The sequence below is a fragment of the Frieseomelitta varia genome, unplaced genomic scaffold, assembly GCF_011392965.1.
Source record: "Frieseomelitta varia isolate USP_RPSP 00005682 unplaced genomic scaffold, Fvar_1.2 scaffold_490, whole genome shotgun sequence".
Lineage (NCBI taxonomy): Eukaryota > Metazoa > Arthropoda > Insecta > Hymenoptera > Apidae > Frieseomelitta > Frieseomelitta varia.
In genome coordinates this window covers 89,025-110,662 of record NW_025110246.1, presented here as the reverse complement: position 1 = coordinate 110,662, position 21,638 = coordinate 89,025, and the positions used below count along the sequence as shown (strand labels likewise).

Sequence of the window (21,638 nt, the reverse complement as noted above, 5' to 3'; positions counted from 1 at the left end):
TTATATTATATATATATATATATATATATATATATATATATATATATATATATATATGTATATTATATAAAAATCTAAATATTTACGTATATATATACATATACGTAGATAGACGTTGAATATTCAACACATTCTTGCACTTGTGCACTTACAGAAGTATAAACTCACGAAATGGACAAAGTGTTATGTCTATTAGGCTTAACACTAAAACTACCGGCGACCGAAGCATAAAATTTCCATAATCAGGGACACTAAGGTGAAAGAAACAAAAAATCTTTACAATACAGAATACAGAAGGATACAGAAGCTTTTATTTATGTATTTTACGAAGAATCATTCGACTGTTGTGACAGTATCTAAGAAATATCTAACGAAAATTCTAAAATTGGCCATTTTGACCATTTTGGTAGTTCTAGCGTTAACAGCGCCGGCGAGTTTATCAAAGATCGTTTCAATAAGAAAATTGGAGAACGTCTTCAGACTGGCAGGGAACGCTACGCTTAAAACCGCACGCGAATTAATGCCTAGCAGTTGGCGAGCAATAAACTGCGGCTTAAACCAAGTTTAGGAAACCACGTACGCCTGTAACCATTTAGTACCTGACCTACTATACGCTATACGCTAATTATATATTCCCTTCCGTGGCTTTCACCTCCCTCGACCTTCCTTTTGTCTTTTTTTTTAAATCGTATCGTTTCGAAACCAGCTTCGTTCAATTAATATCTCTCTTAATATCCCTCCACACTCTTATCTCGTTCCTCAGAGAAGACACCGATTACTTTACTTTTCGACCTCTTTCTTCCTCTTTTTTTTTTTTTTTCTCCCCCTCGATTTTCATCGCGAGCATCGCAAACGAAAAGAGAGACTAAAGAGAGAGAAAGAGAGAGAAAGAGTCTGAAAAGGGAACGATGATTCATGAATTAGGAACAGTCGAGCCCGTGGCGAGATTAATCGCGATAATTGGACAATGATCGAGCGGCGTTTCGGCCTCGGTGAAGTGCTGACATTTCTCCTTTATACCAGCGCCTCACTCTCCAGTGTGATTTTTCAATTTCTTTCTGAATTTTTCGACGCCTGCTCCTCCGAATTGGATTCGAAATTTAACTTGAACCGGAAGGTGCAAACGAGGGTGTGAAATTCAATTACGGAGAACCTTCGACGGTCTTTAGGCTTCCATTGTTCAATAACGAAATCTTTCGAATTATTATTTTTTTTTTTTTTTTTACAAATAATTACTGAATCGACACTTGCAATTTTTCTGCGGCTTCGAGCTTTGTTTTTCAATTTCTTTTTTTTTTTTTTCTGAGCAAGAATGACGAAGTGTAAGATAATTCTCGTTAATTTAAAAGTATCAACGAAAATTTCAAAATTTCAATTGTTGTTGAACTGAATTTCTAAATGTAATTGAACAATTGAGACAGATCGAAAAAGATCGCATTGACTGAGGCTAAAGTTGTAAATGAAACTTTGTTCACATGAAAGAAATAAGGATTCATGTCTCTAGGAATTGTAACGAATGGGGGTTGTAATTTTAGATGCTAAAAACCTGAAGACTCTCGCCTGTTTCTGAAAGCTAAAAATAAAGGGGAATCCACTGTGGAAGGTTCAATGTTAAAAAGTTAGGAAGCCTAGAATAAACGCGCCCTGACCTGAAAACATCAGTCAGAAAAATTCTATTCCCTCCATATTCGAGAATGCAGATATTCCCAGAAAGTCAAGAAAGTCAGGAAACTCTGTTTTTAGAAATTTGACAATAAAGTAATTTCGTTTTAGTTAGACTCGAAAGTTAAACTCGAACAACCGCGTTAAAATTAAGAACATTGCGTTCCTGCTATAAGATGAAATAACGCTGATTAAATTCAGCAACCCAAAGTGCCCTGATTTTGTTATGAATTTCAAAACTTTCGCTTCAATTCGTCTTTAAGCAATTTCTCAAACGATTTGTGATTGTACAGTATTTATTTTATAATCGCCAACTTCGCGTTTTGATCGTCAAAAATAATAAACGTACCTCGATATATAATTCCAACGTTTCGTAAATAATAAAAATTTTCAATCGAAGGTAATCGTGGCTATTTTAAAAAAATTTGGTTAAATTCCTAAATACTTAAAAAACTACTTAATAAATATGATAAAATAAAAATAAATAAATATAATAATAATATAATAAATAAAAATAAATAAATATAATAATATAATAAATAAAAATAAATAAATATAATAATATAATAAATAAAACTAAATAAATATAATAATATAATAAATAAAACTAAATAAATATAATAATAGTATAATAAATAAAACTAAATAAATATAATAATAGTATAATAAATAAAAATAAATAAATATAATAATAATATAATAAATAAATATATCCATATTATGATATAAATCAGCATTTATGTCATAATATGGACTATTTAACTCGAGTTCTCTCTCTCAAAAAAAAAGAAGAAATTCGGAAACAAAATTTTGCATTTAACAACGCACCAAATATTTCCAAGCAGTTTCATGTTTCTATTTCATATTTCTAAACAGTTTTACAATTTCTAGTAATCTTCAATACTACAAAATCAAATCCAAAATTAAATCACACTCCATTTACAAGCCGAACACTCTACTAATACCTGAAATATCGCCACTCGCAATGAGAGAACCATTCACTTGCCCCAAACTGCTATACTCAATCCCCGTCTCTCGAGCATCAAATTTAAAATATTACACCAGCGAAATATTAAACTCGTTTCTGTTCTACCCGATTCGTCTCGGCTAGTCCAATCATCCAGGAAGAGATCTCTGCGACGCGATGATTAACAGGGGTTGGCGATCTGTTTTTTGCAGACAGGCCATCATGGACGTTGAGGCAGCGCTGCTGGAGAACTCTCCAACACTGTCGACGATCTCGTCGGACTGCACCGACACCACATATTCCGGCCCAGGCTCGCCCTATTCCCCGGAATCGCCGATCATCGTCACCTCCTCGTACAAGAAGACAAAGGACGACGAGGTCACGCCTAGACCGACACCCAGGCACCCGCTACCGCCCCGGAAGCCCAACTTCCGGATACGACCGCCTTATCTCATGATCTGCATCAGCATCGTAGAGGTAACTCCAATAAATTTCTAGTCGTTCTCGTTGTCGTGGAATTTTTCTGTTCGCCGTTTGAACAACAAGGTTCGGTTCGGTCAACAGGTAATTGCGTTTCTCACTGACAGATGGACGTACGTGTTTATTCTAAGAGACACAACCAACTTCAACAAAGTTTGAAACCAAAGGCTCCTCAAAGTAAACTAAATTTGGCAATTGCAGGGATTTTAGCAAAACTGAACAATCCCAACGACCAGAAAATTATTTCGTCATCGAAGAATTGTTTCCGAATGAATTTCCTTTGTGATTTATTATTATTGTCGAATGTTTTAACTCGTATTCCTGGTTTATATACACCTAGAGGTTAGGTTTATATGTTCCTTTATTTGACAAGAAATTAAATTTATTAGTTTAAAATTCTCAATTATTATTATTATTATAAATAAACTTAAAAATATTAGAACTTCAAATGAAATTGTATTATTCCTAATATCGAATGATTATTTATTGAAATTCATCTAGTAATTAAAATTGTATAAACATTTAATCTTATAATAAATAATATAAAAATTATTCTCTGCATTATTTTCGAAAAAAAAAAAAACGCTGTGCAAGCTCGTAAAAAGTCTAGAGTGCTTATAAAAAATAAATAATGCAGAGAATAATTTTTATATTATTTATTATAAGATTAAATGTTTATCCAATTTTAATTACTAGATGAATTTCAATAAATAATCATTCGATATTAGGAATAATACAATTTCATTTGAAGTTCTAATATTTTTAAGTTTACTTATAATAATAATTGAGAATTTTAAACTAATAAATTTAATTTTTTGCCAAATAAAGGAATATATAAACCTAACCTCTAGGTATATATAAACCAGGAATACGAATTAAAACTAATAAATGAAATATTTTTAGATTTTGTTCAAACTCGAGATGCTTTTCAACGTTAGAGAAATACAAATTGGAGGGAGGAGGGTTAACTAAAAAAACTATCACAATTAAGCAATTTAATTCCAAATTCTCCGCTCGATGTCGTACGGACAATGAATAAAAGCCTGAATTAAGTTTAGATTGGACAAAAATCGCTCGGGGAGATGTCAGGTGACAGTAAATGTCGTTGCTTCGAAAAATGAACGACGAAGTTCGAACGAAACTTTTCGCGATTCGAGTAATTTGATTTGGGAATGGACGCGTTCTTGAATGGTCCGCGAGACTTGGTCGTGATTTATAATTGGAGACTGATTAATGGGATGTTTTTCCATAGGGTGTTAGCCATTTGAGCGAAGCGCAATTTACAAATGGAGCTGGAAATTAATTAGTAGCTACCTCGAGTCGTTCAATTGCAAAAAATTGGAATCGCAAGAATGTTGAATTTACATAATATTCATACGTCGTACATCAATCTCTAAATTTTGCTACGTTAAATTACACAAAATTTACATTATCATACTATTCTTTGTACCAAAAGGTACATTAATTTCTAAATTTTATTACATTAAATTGTACAATTATTATATTATGTTGTATACCAATTGTTATATTATTTTGCTTGAATATCGAAAATTTGCACGAGACCTAGCCATTCTCAGTTTTTTCACAATTTTAATAAAACTGAATGCTCGTGACGCAATTTAATAAACTTTATTAACTGTGTAACAACATTCACCTATGAATACACTACTACGTGAAATAAAAACTCGCGTTTCTTACGACCAACGTCGCGCTCGATCATAAATTGTATTGCAAGCTTTCCCCCTGCGACTTGCGCTTCAATTTCTCCAACATTACACATCAGCACTTCCACTATTAATCTAAATCTCAGCGCGGAAACAATTTCCAAGAAGCGAAAAGTCACGGGAGAAACTCACGTTTCTATCAACAATTACGCAAGAGATCCCCTCCGATCTCTCCGAAACAACGGAAAATCCCTGCGCGCACGTGATGCCAAGACTTGGCGTCGAAAAATAGGAGAAAAGAAAAAAAGAGAAGTAATTCCAAAAAGTGAAAAGATGCGCGTGTACGTCGAGTCTCTTGGGCTTGAAAAATTTTCCATTAACCAAGCTAATGCGTCGTCGAGTCTGTTCTGCGACAAGAGAGAGAATGGAGTCAATGGAGAGAATCTCTGTCTCTCTCTCTCTCTCTCTCTTTCTCTCTCTCTCAATTATTCGCACGAGTTCACGAAGGAATATCGTACCGGTATTTCAAGAAATTGCAGCTCGACTCGAACGAAAGGAGAAGAAAAAGAGAAAAAAATATTCGGGCGAGAGACGTTCCTCAGTCTGTTCTCTGTCTTTCTCTCTCGTGTTTTCGCGTTCCTCCCCCTTCTCCCCCCCGTTGAATTCCTTCTCCTCGGGCTCGATAATAATTCCAGAGAGCTTATTCGCACACTTCCGGTAGCTCCGTCGGTAGGAGCAACGAACGTGGCGGATAAAACTCGCGCCGAGTTAAAGCCACGAAGTTAAATGCCGTCCCCTCTTCCCGCGCCATAGTTTCGCACAATAAAACAGAAGTTAACGCTGTCGACGGAGTTAATGAAACGGCGTGAGATCGGCGGTAGAGGGGGAGGAGAGGGGGGGGGGGGGTGAGAAGAATGGCGAGATCCGATTTTCCACGCGATAATCGAGCGGATATTCGCGACGAAGCGATTATCTTGGGGGATGTTCGAAATTTAAAGTTTCGAGTTTTAGGAATTCACTGTCTAGTGGGAAAGAAGTTAATTTAGATGTTGAGAAAGTTAGGAGATTACTTCTCTCTTAGAGAGACCAACTTTTTATTTTTCTCAAGGGGTGGTTTTTGAATAGGTGTTGAAAGTTTCGAGGTTTAGGAATTATTATCAGTGGAAAAGGAGTTAATTTAGGTGTTGAAAAAGTTAAGAGATTTTAGAAAGACCAACTTCTTTTTCTTCTCAAGGGGTAGTTTTTGAATAGGTGTTGAAAGTTTCGAGGTTTAGGAATTATTATCAGTGGGGAAGGATTTAATTTAGGTGTTGAAAAAGTTAGGAGATTTTAGAAAGACCAACTTCTTATTTTTCTCAAGGGGTGGTTTTTGAATAGGTGTTGAAAGTTTCGAGGTTTAGGAATTATTATCAGTGGAAAAGGAGTTAATTTAGGTGTTGAAAAAGTTAAGAGATTTTAGAAAGACCAACTTCTTTTTCTTCTCAAGGGGTAGTTTTTGAATAGGTGTTGAAAGTTTCGAGGTTTAGGAATTATTATCAGTGGGGAAGGATTTAATTTAGGTGTTGAAAAAGTTAGGAGATTTTAGAAAGACCAACTTCTTATTTTTCTCAAGGGGTGGTTTTTGAATAGGTGTTGAAAGTTTCGAGGTTTAGGAATTATTATCAGTGGAAAAGGAGTTAATTTAGGTGTTGAAAAAGTTAGGAGATTTTAGAAAGACCAACTTCTTTTTTTTCTCAAGGGGTGGTTTTTGAATAGGTGTTGAAAGTTTCGAGTTTTAGGAATTATTATCAGTGGAAATGGAGTTAATTTAGATGTTGAAAAAGTTAGGAGATTTTAGAGAGACCAACTTCTTATTTTTCTCAAAGGGTGGTTTTTGAATAGGTGTTGAAAGTTTCGAGTTTTAGGAATTATTATCAGTGGGAAAGGGTTTAAATTAGGTGAAAAAGTTAGATTTTAGAAAGACCAACTTCTTTCTTTTCTCAAGGGATGGTTTTTGAATAGGTGTTGAAAGTTTCTTGTTTTAGAAATTATTATTAGTAGAAAAGGAGTTAATTTAGGTGTTGAAAAAGTTAAGAGATTTTAGAAAGACCAACTTCTTATTTTTCTCAAGGGGTAGTTTTTGAATAGGTGTTGAAAGTTTCGAGTTTCAGGAATTTTATCAGTGGAAATGGAGTTAATTTAGATGTTGAAAAAGTTAGGAGATTTTAGAGAGACCAACTTCTTATTTTTCTCAAAGGGTGGTTTTTGAATAGGTGTTGAAAGTTTCGAGTTTTAGGAATTATTATCAGTGGAAAAGGAGTTAATTTAGGTGTTGAAAAAGTCATGAGATTTTAGAGGGACCAACTTCTTATTTTTCTCAAAGGATGGTTTTTGAATAGATGTTAAAAGTTTCGAGTTTTACAAATTATTGTTAGTAGAAGAGGAGTTAATTTGAATCTTGTGGAAGTTAGGAGATCAACTTCTTATTTTTCTCAAGAGGTGGTTTTTTTGAATAGATATTGGAAAGTTTAAGAATTATTGTCAATAAAAAACACGGTAATTTGAATGTTGAGAAAATTAAATGATTTTAAAATGAACAATTTCTTATTTCTCTTAGAGATAGTTCCTAAATAGATATTGGGAGCATCTCTATTTAATTTAACTTTTTACAATTTCGATAATTAACGAGCATTAATAATAATTAAAAATATCGTTGCTTAAAGTTTTACGAATTATTGTCAATAAGAAAGGAATACATTTGGGTGTTGAGAAAATAAAAATCTTAGAACGAACAATTTCTTCTTATTCCTAGTGGAGGATTTCGGACAGATATTGCAAATGCCTACATTGAATTTAAATTTTCCATTCAATCAATCGATCTGTCCATAAACTTCTCATCGCTAGACCCAATATTTTCTCTCCTCTTCTACGAAACACCGTTCCCAATAAAATTCCTTTCGGCAATAAAGGAAAAAGATTGATCGTTGAATGATCTATACTCAAACCAGCGGCTAATAAGCTCCACCGATAAAATCAGAGCCGATCCGTTGAAACAGAGAGAAATCTAATCGGCTCGTACGTACGTACGTGTGTGTTTCGCGTGATAGAACGAACGATAACGTTTCTACGGTTGTGCGACTATTTAATGAAAACGCTGAGATAGCGGAAACGGCGATATCCGGGTTGAAACGCGCGGCGAGAAGTCCACTTCCGTTTCGGTAATAATCGCGCCACACAGGAACGCGTTTGTTCAGGATACTCGTACTCCTCGAGTGTATTCCCACGGGAGATGGAATAACGAACGCGATAAATCACGAGTAAAAGCACGGGTCTGTAAATAGAGCTTGTTCAGAGAGTTTTGATAAATCGACAGAAACTTTCCATCAAAGGGCGGGATTGATGACTGTTTGTGGCGAGTGGCGAGTGCCAAAATTGGGAAATTTTATCGAAAAATGAGAATACTGTTAATACAAAGTAACGAGTGTGAGTAAATGAATATAAACGAATAAATAAATATAAAGTTAATAAGTAGACGGTAAATAAATATAAATGAATATAAATAAATAGAAAGTAAATAAATATAAATGAGTAAATAAATGGAAAGTAAATAAATACAAATGAGTAAATAAATAGAAAGTATATAAATATAAATGAGTAAATAAGTAGAAAATAAATAAATATAAATGAGTAAATAAATATAAACGAATAAATAAATATAAAGTTAATAAATATAAATGAGTAAATAAGTAGAAAGTAAATAAATATAAATGAGTAAATAAATAGAAAGTAAATAAATATATAATAAATGAGTAAATAAATATAAACGAATAAATAAATATAAAGTTAATAAATATAAATAAGTAAATAAAAATAAAGTAAATAAATATAAATGAGTAAATAAATACAAAGTAAATAAATATAAATGAGTAAATAAATGCAAAGTAAATAAATACAAAGTACATAAATATCAATGAGTAAATAAATAGAAAGTAAATAATACGCCGATTATATATCTACACATTCAAATAGCCTGTATATTGATGTAAAATCGTAATAATGATGTGAAAATCAGGTGAATCAAGTAGTCAACCATTGCAGAGGATGATAATAATAATAATAAGTCGGAGGATCCACATCGTTGCGGAGAGAAAACGCGTTTCATTTAAAGTAGCCGAACTTAAAACTGCGGGGAAACGTAACGTGGATAGTAAAAGCGGAATGAACGTAACCGGGGTTAATGAAAAGTTCAGTTAGATGCGACGGAGTGATACAACGTCGGAGAGTCGATCGTTTCACCCTTTTGCAATGATCATTCTGCAGAAACAATCTTGTTCGCTTCCAATCGAAGGGGTAGTGGTAGTAAAATACTCCGTAAAATTGTTTCCTGATATTCGTTACAAATAACGTTAAAAATAACAAAATAATAATAATAATAATAATAATTTAGAAATTGCAATGCAATTACGACGTGATATCATTATATATCCCCTTTGGTACATTTATAATGTTGATACATCGATGTGTAATAATTTACAATAATTTATCATGTATGAATGAAATTAAAAAATTAAATACATATAGAGTAGCAAGGCAATGTTGAATACTTGAATTATTTAAATTGTTACACATTTGAAGCGTTTATTCTAAAAGTGATGCAAGTCAGTATCATCTCGCCTTTTAGATATTGAAGTGTTTGCGTTTGCATCGAAATTTCAATTGATCGAAACAAGTATTTACGTTCACGATGAAATTCCAGCTGATTAAAACGAACGAATATTTTAAGATTTAAGTTTTTAATTATTTACAAACGAAAGCTTGTCGCGTTGAAGCGTATGTTAAAAATTCTCCGTTTCCTCGGTTTTCTAAAAAAAAGAAATACTTATTTTTATATTGATTTAAATAGTAGAAAAATTCGAAATCTTGCCTGACATACAATTTTTCATTCTAATTAAACTTCCAATTCCCATTGTTACGCTAACGAGAAAATTGGATTTATTTCCATCACAAAGAACAATATTTTATTACGAACGTAGTCGCCTAAAATCGCTAATAAAGGCAGCTTTTCTCAGGTTTTAAATATGAGGCGAATGTAAAGTTTCATAGCTAATCAAAAAAGCGAAAAATGGCCGACATTTGTTTCCACGAGTGTTCGACAGTTTATGATTTATTTAATGGAAGAAATCAAAACGAAACTGGTACGCGACCAATCCGCCAACTTTATCGTTCTCTCGATCGATGCTATATCTCGGTAAACACTGGCCATAGATTATTTTTCTTCGTTAAAACCTTCCTTGTTGGAAAATAAAGTTTTGCGATAAAAATTGAAAACAGAAGTGAAACATCGAAAGCGGAGATTTTTATTGAATCAACTGTTGTCGCGACTGGTTATTATCGTGCACTGTTTGTCAAAGATATATTTTAACAATATATTTCAAAGTGGAATTTTTATAACTGTTTTTCTCTCCTGGTCATTTTATTTGTTCAGTTGTATTGTTTTATATTAGATAAAATCGATAATTACTGTTTTATATAGAATTATTATTATAAGATAATAGAATTATTATTATTTTACATCAACATTATAATTTTTCTGAATCTCTAGTCACTGATAATGAAATTTGTAAGTAATGAATTTTAAAATGAAAATTAGAATATGAATTTTTAGAAAATTTTGAGCAATTTTTATTCTCTTTCTATTTGCTATTTTTATTTGTCATTTTTGAAAATACATTTGTACATTGTTACGTGTAGAATACATTGCTCTGGAATTGTGTATCAAATATTGAAAATTTTTGACTGCTTATTATTTACTACTTTATAATTAAAATTTACTATTGTAAAATTACACTATTGTCCCGAAACTTTGACCAAATTTTTAAATTTCAATTTTAGAAAATATCCAAATTTATCCCCCTTTTTTATTTGTTGCTTTTGATTGTTATATAAAATACAGAAGTACAGAAAATCCACTACTTTCTCTCAAAAGAAAAAGAAGAAACGGACATTAGAAATAAATTTTCACAAATTTCGCGACTTTAACGATCGTTGGACTCGTCGATTCCAATTTCACCTGAAATTTCTTTATCAAATTTCGGTCCTTCCATTCGAGGGGCAAATTAAATCGGCCGATAATGGAAATTCTATGAAACAGAGGGACTTCTTTATTCGTAATTTCTCAGCCGTAATGTCCGATAATTTTTAATCAAATCCATCTCGAACGCTTCCTGCACGCAGGAATTTCCAGATTTATTACTTCGGGATTGATCGGTAACCGGGTCCCAATAATCCCCGCCAGTCCGCTGTGTAATCAGAATCCGGCCAAATCGAGAGAAATCGACGACAGGTGTTTCCAGACTGACAACTATATGCCCCTGACAACCATCCAGTTTTGGCAACGAAAAAAAAAAAGAGAGAAAATATAGGAGGGGGAGGAGGCAAAAAAAATAATAGAAGAAGAATCGACGTCCTCGTGGATGTTTTGACATGGCACGTAGTCCTGTCGGAAAATTCGTTTACCATCTCGATAAATGGCGGAGAAATTCGTTTTGTCAATAATTTCGTTTGAATGGACTGGTTCCAGCATCGGTATGATTATTCATCTTCATGCTAGTCATGTATGGTTTATCTGTGAAATTTTCGAGAAACATTTCGAGTATTAATTAGTGACAAGAATGACTGACATTGAAATTACGATTGAATTATGTGACAGGAATTGTATTGGAGAAACGAAAGTGCCAACCAAGAGAGATAAGTTTAAAAAGTAATAAAAGAAGAAATAATTTGGAAAAAGAAAAAGAAATAGAGACCAACGAATCTCGTAATTTGGAAACTGGAAGATTTGGAAATTCGAAGACTAATGATATAAATAAAATAAAATAATAAAATAAAATAATATAAATAAAATAAAATAATAAAATAAAATAATAAAATAAAATAATAAAATAAAATAATATAAATAAAATAATATAAATAATAAAATAAAATAATATAAATAAAATAAAATAATAAAATAAAATAATATAAATAATAAAATAAAATAATAAAATAAAATAATAAAATAAAATAATATAAATAAAATAAAATAATGGTAAAAATAAAATGGGAGTTTGAGAATTCAGAAACTTGGTGATTTTATAAATGAATCATCTGAAAGTTGTAAGTGAAAAACTTTGGAAATTTAGGTTATTTGGAAATTTTAAAAGAAGCACCGAAAATTCAGAAATTTGGTAATTTCGAAGTCATTTGGATGTTTCAGAATTTCGAAAGTTGAATCTTCGAAAAATTAGAAACTTTGAAGGCTCGAAAGTTTGAGAAATTTTCAGTTTGAGAAGCTCGATAATTTCACTTGAGAATCTTCCACTGTAACGTGAAAATTCGCGAGTAGCAGCAATTGAAACATTTGATCATTTGAAGATATTCGAAAGTTAAAAAATATCTGTGCCTAGAGATTCAGTTATCTGCAACTTGAACATTTAAGAACTCCAAAAGGTCGACAGTTTGGCGATTCAAATATTTTGAAAATGAAATTCTGAAAGCTCTCATTCCCTTTTACCTCGAAGTTGAATTACATTATACTTAAAATTTAAAATAAAGCAAGGAATTAGTTAAACTCCTCATTATAAAAGTTTCGACTCAAGGGAATGACCTAATTAAAAAGGCTAATTGTACGTAAAAATCTGCAGAGGTGTTCTTCGCGCAGATAAAAATCCCTTGAAAAGTAATCGAAGTCGTGACAAATTTTGAAAGAACTCGAAAGACACGTTGATTAACGTATTCTAATCAATTGTCTGGATTTTTATTAGAAATAAAAAGTTTTCAAGAATTTAAAGAAGAACGAACGAAATGGTCCTTGATCGAAGTTATTCGCAGAAACTATGGCACAGTGATTCAACGGAATTCCTTGGCGTACAATCCAAATTAAAAGGAAACAATCCTGAACTAAAGCTAACGCACTTGCAACCGGAAATCACGTGCAAACAAACTGCAGACCGAGCTGAGAAACCAACCCAAACGACTTCACTCTGATAAACATCTCTTTGAACTAAGAAGCAATGGTCTGGAATCGAACAAAGACTGTAGAGAGATAGATAAAGGAGAAATTTCAGGTCATGAACGAGGAATATTTTAAGATAACTTTTCAGATGTTTTCAGATTTTCAGATTAGGGATAATAAACCCATGAGTAATGTCGTTCTTTTTTTTTAATAAAATTTTATTTCAATTAAATTTTTATTTTATTTCATTTAGTATTAAGAGTTGATACAGTTTTCATCTATAATATGATTTAACAATGAGCACATTAAATGTCAATATATTTGACTAGAATGTAGGTTGTGTTGTAACAAGATAAATTAATTTCACTAGGTAGGCAATATTTATTAAATTTGAAGAAAACGACATTACTTATGTATAGATGCCTCTAATATATCAATCGACAAGCTGTGTACCTCATTTTTTAACAAATAAAATATACTTACAGTTTTTTTTCGAATTTAATTGGAAATTTAATTAATCAAGAGTTTCTTCAATTTAAATTACAGCATATGTAATTCTCCAGGATTTTATTTTCAATAAAACTTGAGATATGCACGTCGAAACTTTTATTTAAAATGTAGACAGACGATGCATTCTAACAATCAGAAATGAAACTAAGAATTTACTTGAATTATTGTCGTGCGAGTAAAATATTATAAAACGTCGAATACTTAATAAATTAAGTACTAATTGATACTAATACTAATATTTATACAATATGATGTATTACATTATTACTTGGTTGTTATTAACGGTACTATTTTAATAAGTATATCAATCGTTGTAATGATACTTTTATACCAGGAATATTATACGTATTATCCATTATATTTAAACTTCTCACACATGCACAAACATTTATAATCTACCAATAAATCAAGGAGAAACGAAATTATGTTACATCCAGATGACATACCACGAAAAATAGAAAAATAATACTAATCCTCGTAATACAACTGTATAATCAAATTATATTATACACGTATCGCAATTTGCCACTTGATCACTCTCAAATTATATTATACACAGATCCCACTCAACATAAAGAAAAAAAAAAAGAAAGTACATACTACTTCTCAACCCTTAATTCAATAATTCAGCCAAATGTCCACTTAATCACTTAACACACACACACACACACACACACACACGTTCAGACACACACACAGAGGTACACTCGTGACATCACAAACGAGGCTATTCATCCTCGCATAGTCTATCGTAAAACGACTCCACCCACGCATTATTCAGAAACTTCTTCCTTCCCTTATCGTACCGTCCGACGAAACTGGAAATTCGAGCGTACAAACCCATGCGTCAAAGTTTCCGCCGGCAATTTTCATACCGGCATATTTACCCGGCAGTTTAGCCGAGACTTACGACACAGCCGCCGACATCGTCGCGCCCGCAAATCGTACGAAATTCTCCCCATATCTCTCTCTCTCTCTCTCTTTCCGCTCCTACGGTGCAATCTTCTCCCGCAGAGAGAAACGTTTCTTACGTTCCTGTACGTCTGACACCTCCGACCCCGGTGTTGTTCGCGCCCCGAATCGCGACACCGAGGTTCCTCCGAGGTGTAAATCATCCAGCGACGCGGATACACGCTGCCTTCCGGAGTGGGAGAGGGCGAGACGCTTCACTTTTACGATTATCCATTTTTACGTCCGCGGATTTTACGACCGCTTCGTGGCCTTTAACGGAACGTGCTGCTTGAAATCAAAGAACTAGTTTCTTATTTTAAATAAAAATCTTAATTACGTATAATATTATATATTATATATTATTAAATATTGTTGCTATATTATATATTACTAAATATAATTTTATGTGTGTATATATATATATATATATATATATATATATATATATAGAAATTAATTATAATAGAATTATATAATTTTATGTATATATATATATATATATATAGAAATTAAAATTAAATTAATTAATGTACAATTTATTAATTTTGAATTGACTAACTTTCAATTTCTGTTAGATGTTTTATTAGACGTGAAACAGCGTATGTTTTTAAAGACTTGAATGGTTCTTGAAAATGTGAAACGTACAATATGTGAAAACTTGTACAAGCTCCGTTGTATTATTAAGTTTCTCTATTTTCTTCTTTTATGGAAATTTTATGCTAAGCGTTAAACTGTTAATGATATAGTGTTGTTATCGTGGCGTGAAAATGTGGGATTTTGTGAAAAATTTGGGTTTACAGTTGGGTATGTTGCAAATTTCTGCAAATTTGAAGAGATCTGAACGTTCGTAGGTTTGGAAACTCGAAATTTTGGAAATTCGTAAACTTAAGAATTTCGAAATTTCTGGATTTGAGGATCGAGCGTTTGAAAGATTGGAGAATTTAAAAGCTTACGGGTCGAAGTGTTTAAAAATTGGAAAATTTAAAGACTCGGAGGTTCGACATATTCGTCAGTTCAGAAACGAAAATTCGGAAATTTCAGTTTAACAATTGAAAATCGGGCAATTGAATTTAAACGTTCGCTGTGCCTCAAACAATTAGTATTTAGTTAACAAAGTATGCTCGCATTTACACACATTTACTTGTATACTTGTATACATAGATACATATATATTATAACATAGTAATTGCAATTATAAACGTCGCCAGAAAAAGCAGGGACGTTGAACAAAATTTCCGCATAAACGGAACATTCCCCCACGTTTTGTTCATTGACTGGACCAAAGGAGACAAAAAAAACTCCGAGTATACGCATTATCGACGAACAACCCCGGCGAATAATTAATTCCATTCGCGTATGGAAATTCGACCGGGCAGAATGGTAATTAATCAAAACTGCTTGTTTAATGCCGAATAAACCGCCGTTGTTGTCAGCCTTTAAATAATAAACGATCAGAATATTCCCGTTCGTTATTATGAATGATAATTGACGCCGCTTGCACACTGCGTTAACTGCGAGAAAAGACGGTGTATTATCGCGAAACCAGCCGTATAATTTGTTCATTGTCAGCCGGCAAAACGGTCTCGTGCACCGGTGTACCGTCTCCCGTCGTGAATTTAATCGGGATTAAGATTTCACCGTAACTTTCCCTTGTTCTCCCTTTTTCTTCCTCATTTCGTTCCAATTCTTCAAAGATTCCCGATTTCTCACGTCACATTTACAACACAAGTGACACACGCGTCTCCGTTATTTTCTTTTTAGTTTCGTTACTTTTTTTTTAAATTATTATTTTTTCGATTATATTGATTGTGTTAATTATTTTTCAATTATATATCAATTCGTTGTTTCATTCGACGTGTTCGTAGCAGTCGTTAGTTTTCTGGAGTTTGAACTGAAGACAATTGAACTTCGAGCATTTAATTGCGCGTGAAAAACAATTTCTCCATGAATTTTGAATCGTTTGAATACTGAATTTTGATCGCTTGAATTTGATTTAGACACGCGTGGTAGCAATTTGTTCCTCTGCCGATGAATTTTCGTTGCTTAAATGTGATCTTCACCAGTTTAAATTGAAGCATCAAGCTGCATTTACGTGCGCGATGACAATTGAATTCTTATTACTTGTAATTAGAACTACCGGCGATTAAAATGTAAAATTTCCATCAGAGATATACAAAATAAAAATAACTTTACAATACATATGAAGTAGGTACACATTTATACTTTCGTTCGTACATTTTACGAGAGATCATTTAAATTTAAATAAATACTAGAATAATAAAAATATAAATTTAAATAAATACTACGATAATAAAAATATAAATTTAAATATAAATTACATTTATAATAATACGAATTTAAATATAAATTACATTTATAAAAAAATATAAATTGAAATATAAAATTATATTTACAATAATATAAATTTAAATGAATAAATAAATTTAAATGATAAAGTCTGTAAAAGTATTGTACACAAAAATTATAAAATTAAACATTGGTCATTTCCGTCATTGTCGTAGTTCTCTAGTGATACAATAATTATAAAATTCTCTAATCTGACGCTCAGCTAACACTGACGCTCAGCATTTGAAGTCCATGCGATGAATAAAATAGTGTTGTTGGTCTTAACGCATTCTATCCGCCAAGTATCACGATACCAAGGATTGAAACGCACTCTGAATGACGACAGATAGCCGTTCACTGCCTGGGAGACGAGGCAACGTTGCGCAGGTGGCTGGTCTACGACCCTCGTCAGAGGGTGCAGGGTTGGAGGTTCGCCTCGTACATGTTGCTACACTCGAACGCGCTTCACCTTGCGTTGAACGTGGTCATCCAGCTGGTGCTCGCCACTCCGCTCGAGGTGAGTTAATCAGACTAATTGCCGACAAGCCGACTGTTCGTCCGCCACCCTCTTTTTCTTTCTTTTTCTTTCTTTTTTTTTTTCTCTCTCTCCATTCGCGGCTCGACAAAGTATACACCCCCTGCTGCGATCGATCTGTGCACAGTTCAAAGGGACTGCGCATCGAGTGAAAATTATCGAGTGAATGCAAAGGCACGCAGAAAAGGAATTTAATGCCACGGGCTATCGATCGGCGAAGAAGCACAGGGGGAGTGTTCAAATTTTGCTTGTTGATTCGCCGCGCAGTGATACTTGATAGACAGAAAGTTTTGAAATTAAAATTTTGAACGACTTTTTCGCTATTTTTTTTTTTTTTTTTTTTTTTTTTTTTTTAAGTTAAGTTCTTCGAGTAAATATACGTTTTACTCACGTCTTTTATACTCTATTGAGAGTTCGATTAATTGCCATAGGTAACTCACGAATAGTATTAATTTATTGTATTATTATCGTAGTGGAAATTTATTTTTAAATTTTATTTTATAATATATTCTGTATTTAATTTCACTCTCTATTTTTAGTTCACAGTCTTCGCGACAATAAAATTGAATATTCAACGATTCATGTTCTTGATCTCCTGTAATTTTTTTTTTACAAACATCTCCTCCCATCTGTCGTATTTTTCCAAGTATTTGCAACAACGGATAAAAATTGATCATCCTGGTGTGACACACGCCTGTAAATCTATTTAAATCCAAAAAAAAAGCTTCGACGAACTGAAAAATTACGGATCGCTTATCTCGACCGCTGCGCAATCTATAAAATTTCTAGTAACAAATTGGTCACCCCAGCCAACGTAAATCTAGAAAAATTCGACGAATTTATTATTTTGACACGAATCCATGAAATATCTACGAAAACTGAGCTGATTGTTTTCACCACTGTGTAAATCAATAAAATTTCTAAAAAAAAATTACGAGTGCCGTTGTTTCAGTCGGATAATTCTATTATAGCGTCGAATCAATGAGAAACTTTACACTGGAATTGCTAAGGATTTTTCAAAATTTCTTTTTCGAAATTGTTACCATCCAGATTCTTTCAATTTTGAAAGAAATATTCGTGACGATTGAAGTATGAGAGACGTTCTCCACGAAAGAGAAACGAATATCGAACGAAAGAAATTGTGGATGATCATAGGTGGAACAGGGTCGAATAGGGGTGGCAACAATCTACTTAGGAGGTGGTGTTTGCGGAGCCCTCGGAGCATCTCTTCTTCAACCGAGCCTCTTCTTGGTCGGTGCTTCTGCGGGTGTTTATGCTTTACTTACCAGCCATCTCGCGCATCTTTACTTGGTAAGTTACAAATTACGTTATCGTGGTACGACTATACTACTAAAATTAGCGAGTGACACTCAAATTGGTCAAACATTGATATACATGTATATATAAAACGAAATTTGCTACTTAGAAATTGATTCCCTTATATTTTTCATATTATTATTGCGTTACACATTTATTGCGTTACTATCTTATGAAATGTTGAACAAACAACATTTTAAACAATAATTACTTTGTATAAATGTTCTATAGAATTTACTTTTATAAAGAAGAGAATTCTTTCTGTGTATAACCGAACGACGATCGTACGACTTGTTTCTTACTTCTTTCAACAGTTTTAACTTGTTTCTTAGTAACTGCAACTTCTCCAAACTTTGCAAATCCAATCTAGTTTTATTCTTCTATCTATTTCTCCTTCGTTATTTGTAACGTCACCAACATACCTTCTACACAATTAAAAAAAGACCCACCACGTCGCTTGCAATCACAACGATCCCTTAGAAGTTAGTAATTTCATTTCTAAGTACAACCTTTTCCCTTTTCGTGTCTATTTCTCGTTTCTCATTTTCAATGTAATGAAAACTCCTTTAAAAGAGAATCTTCCAACCTCCTTCGCAAATTAACCTGAATACTTATGTATATTTCAATTTTCCGACTAGTCAACTGTTAATCACTTATACCGCTGCAATAATTCTATTATTGTTCTCTCAACAATTATCTTATTTATTTAAAAATCAGTAACATTACTAGCAATTTCTTCGTACACTACGCAATCATGTATTGTTTGTTTTTCCTTTGCCTCAAGTTTCTCCAGCACAGAATTTTTTTCTAAGAAGCTAGTTATTAATTAGTCACTCATCTAATTGCGATAAATATTCTTGTTTCTTATAAATCACTGATAAAAGAATCGAAATTCAAAATTAGTTTAAACATTTATATTTCAGTACCTAATTTCATCATACATTGTTCAACACAAACCAACTGCTTATCAATTCATCTGTTCGTCATCACTGATTTCCCGCATGTTTGCACTTAGTATTTTGCATATAAAATATAAATTATTCAACATAAAAGGATTAAATCTCAAATACTACTTTTCAATAATCAACTTCCTCTAACATCATTCAACATAATCTTTCCATCTCTAAACCAATTGTTCATTAATTACCATCTGTTTCTCATCCCCAACACTACATTGTCTTTCCTTGTAAAATGACTGAATTTCAAATTAATATGAATACTATTTTTTAGCAATCAACGTTGTCCAACACAAGAGTTCTATCTCCAAACTAATTACCAATCAATTTTTATAAAACGTCAAAGTTCCAAATTACTCTGTACACTTAAATTTCGACGTCAAACTTTTTCCAACATCATTCAACATAATCTTTCTATCCCTAAACCAATCGTTCATTAATTATCATCTGTTTCTCATCCCCAACGCTGCATTGTCTTTCCTTGTAAAATGACTGAAATTCAAATTAATATGAATACTACTTTCAGCAATCAACTTTGTCCAACGTTGTCCAACACAAAACTTCTATCTCCAAACTAATTACCAATCAATTTTTATAAAACGTCAAAGTTCCAAATTACTCTGTACACTTAAATTTCGACGTCAAACTTTTTCCAACATCATTCAACATAATCTTTCCATCTCTAAACCAATCGTTCATTAATTATCATCTGTTTCTCATCCCCAACGCTACATTGTCTTTCCTTGTAAAATGACTGAAATTCAAATTAATATGAATACTACTTTCAGCAACCAACTTTGTCCAACGTTGTCCAACACAAAACTTCTATCTCCAAACTAATTACCAATCAATTTCTATAAAACGTCAAAGTTCCAAATTACTCTGTACACCTAAATTTCGACGTCAAACTTCCTCCAACATCATTCAACATAATCTTTCCATCTCCAAACCAATCGTTCATTAATTATCATCTGTTTCTCATCCCCAACGCTACATTGTCTTTCCTTGTAAAATGACTGAAATTCAAATTAATATGAATACTACTTTCAGCAATCAACTTTGTCGAACGTTGTCCAACACAAAACTTCTATCTCCAAACTAATTACCAATCAATTTCTATAAAACGTCAAAGTTTCAAATTACTTTGTACACCTAAATTTCGACGTCAAACTTCCTCCAACGTAGCTTCTAACGATCCTCCGATCAATTGTCAGCTCACCTTCTCCCAATTTCTGTTGTTTCCAGTGTCACGGAGAACTGCGATACGCCGGCTGGCGTCTAGGCGCCGTGTTACTCTTGGCAAGCGCGGACGTGGCGTCACTTCCGATTCCAGCGTTGCTCGGTTGTGGCCGAGTCGGCTGGGCAGCTCATGTGGCTGGCGCGTTGGCAGGACCACTCCTAGGCTTGGCAGTCTTCCCAAATCAGAGCAAGAAGGACGCCAGAGGGCGGAGATTCGTCAGGTTCGTTCGTCTTCTGTCGGCAATCAGCGTGATGCTCCTGGTGGTCGGTGCCATCCTTGGCAACATCTACCTGATCGCGTTGCCACAGCTGAGGAAACCATCCTGACAGAGGATCGAGCTGCTCGTCAAGCTCTGCAGACGATCCTTCCTCATCGTCAAGATCAGGGAGGCCGCCGAGAGCGTTTTCGAGTAGAGCCCGCTGACAATTATTTTCGCAATGGGAATTTTTTTGCCACGTCGCTCGCGCCGAAAGGGAGTTTGATATCGTGTGAAATGAAAAGAAGAGTCGAAAGACAGGGGGAGGCACTTTGGTCGAAGAGGAAATTTGGAATACTTGCATGTAAAGATAAATAATAATAGCTCTCGACTGTTGAAATTTGGTTGGATGTATTTATGGTGGCGCGTGAGAAGAAGAAATTTTTCGAACTGTGAAAGTTAGAGAGAGAAATAATAATTAGAAAGAAGAGAAAGAGGTTTCGTGTAGATTGGTTGGACGTGGTGTGAAGGCTGTTTGCAGATCGTTGTTGCGATACGCGTTGGAAGAACAAATTTTTCGAACTGTGAGAGAAGAGTAAATAATTCGAAAGAAATAATTCGAAAGAAGAGAGAAGGATTTTGTGGTTCGGACCGGTTGGACGTGGTGTGAAGACTGTTTGCAGATGGTTGTTGCGATACGCATTGGAAGAAGAGACTTTTCGAAGTGTGTTCAAGTGGGTAAAGGGAAATAGATTTTTGGATATAAGAACGAGGAAGATATTAAGAAAGAAAAGAAGTAACGGAGTAATTACCGTAATGAGAGGAGAAAAAGGAAGACAGTA

At 33.4% G+C, this 21,638-nt stretch overlaps 1 protein-coding gene across 1 annotated transcript; it reads left to right on the top strand.

Annotated features, from left to right (window-relative positions):
• The first annotated feature begins 2,845 nt into the window (after positions 1-2,845).
• LOC122533039 (protein rhomboid) lies at positions 2,846-21,226 on the top strand. The gene is made up of 4 exons (XM_043662375.1): positions 2,846-3,106; positions 16,899-17,069; positions 18,243-18,398; positions 20,606-21,226. The coding sequence occupies exons 1-4, from the start codon at positions 2,852-2,854 to the stop codon at positions 20,924-20,926; spliced, it is 903 nt and encodes a 300-aa protein (XP_043518310.1). The 5' UTR covers positions 2,846-2,851; the 3' UTR covers positions 20,927-21,226.
• Positions 21,227-21,638: the final 412 nt, after the last annotated feature.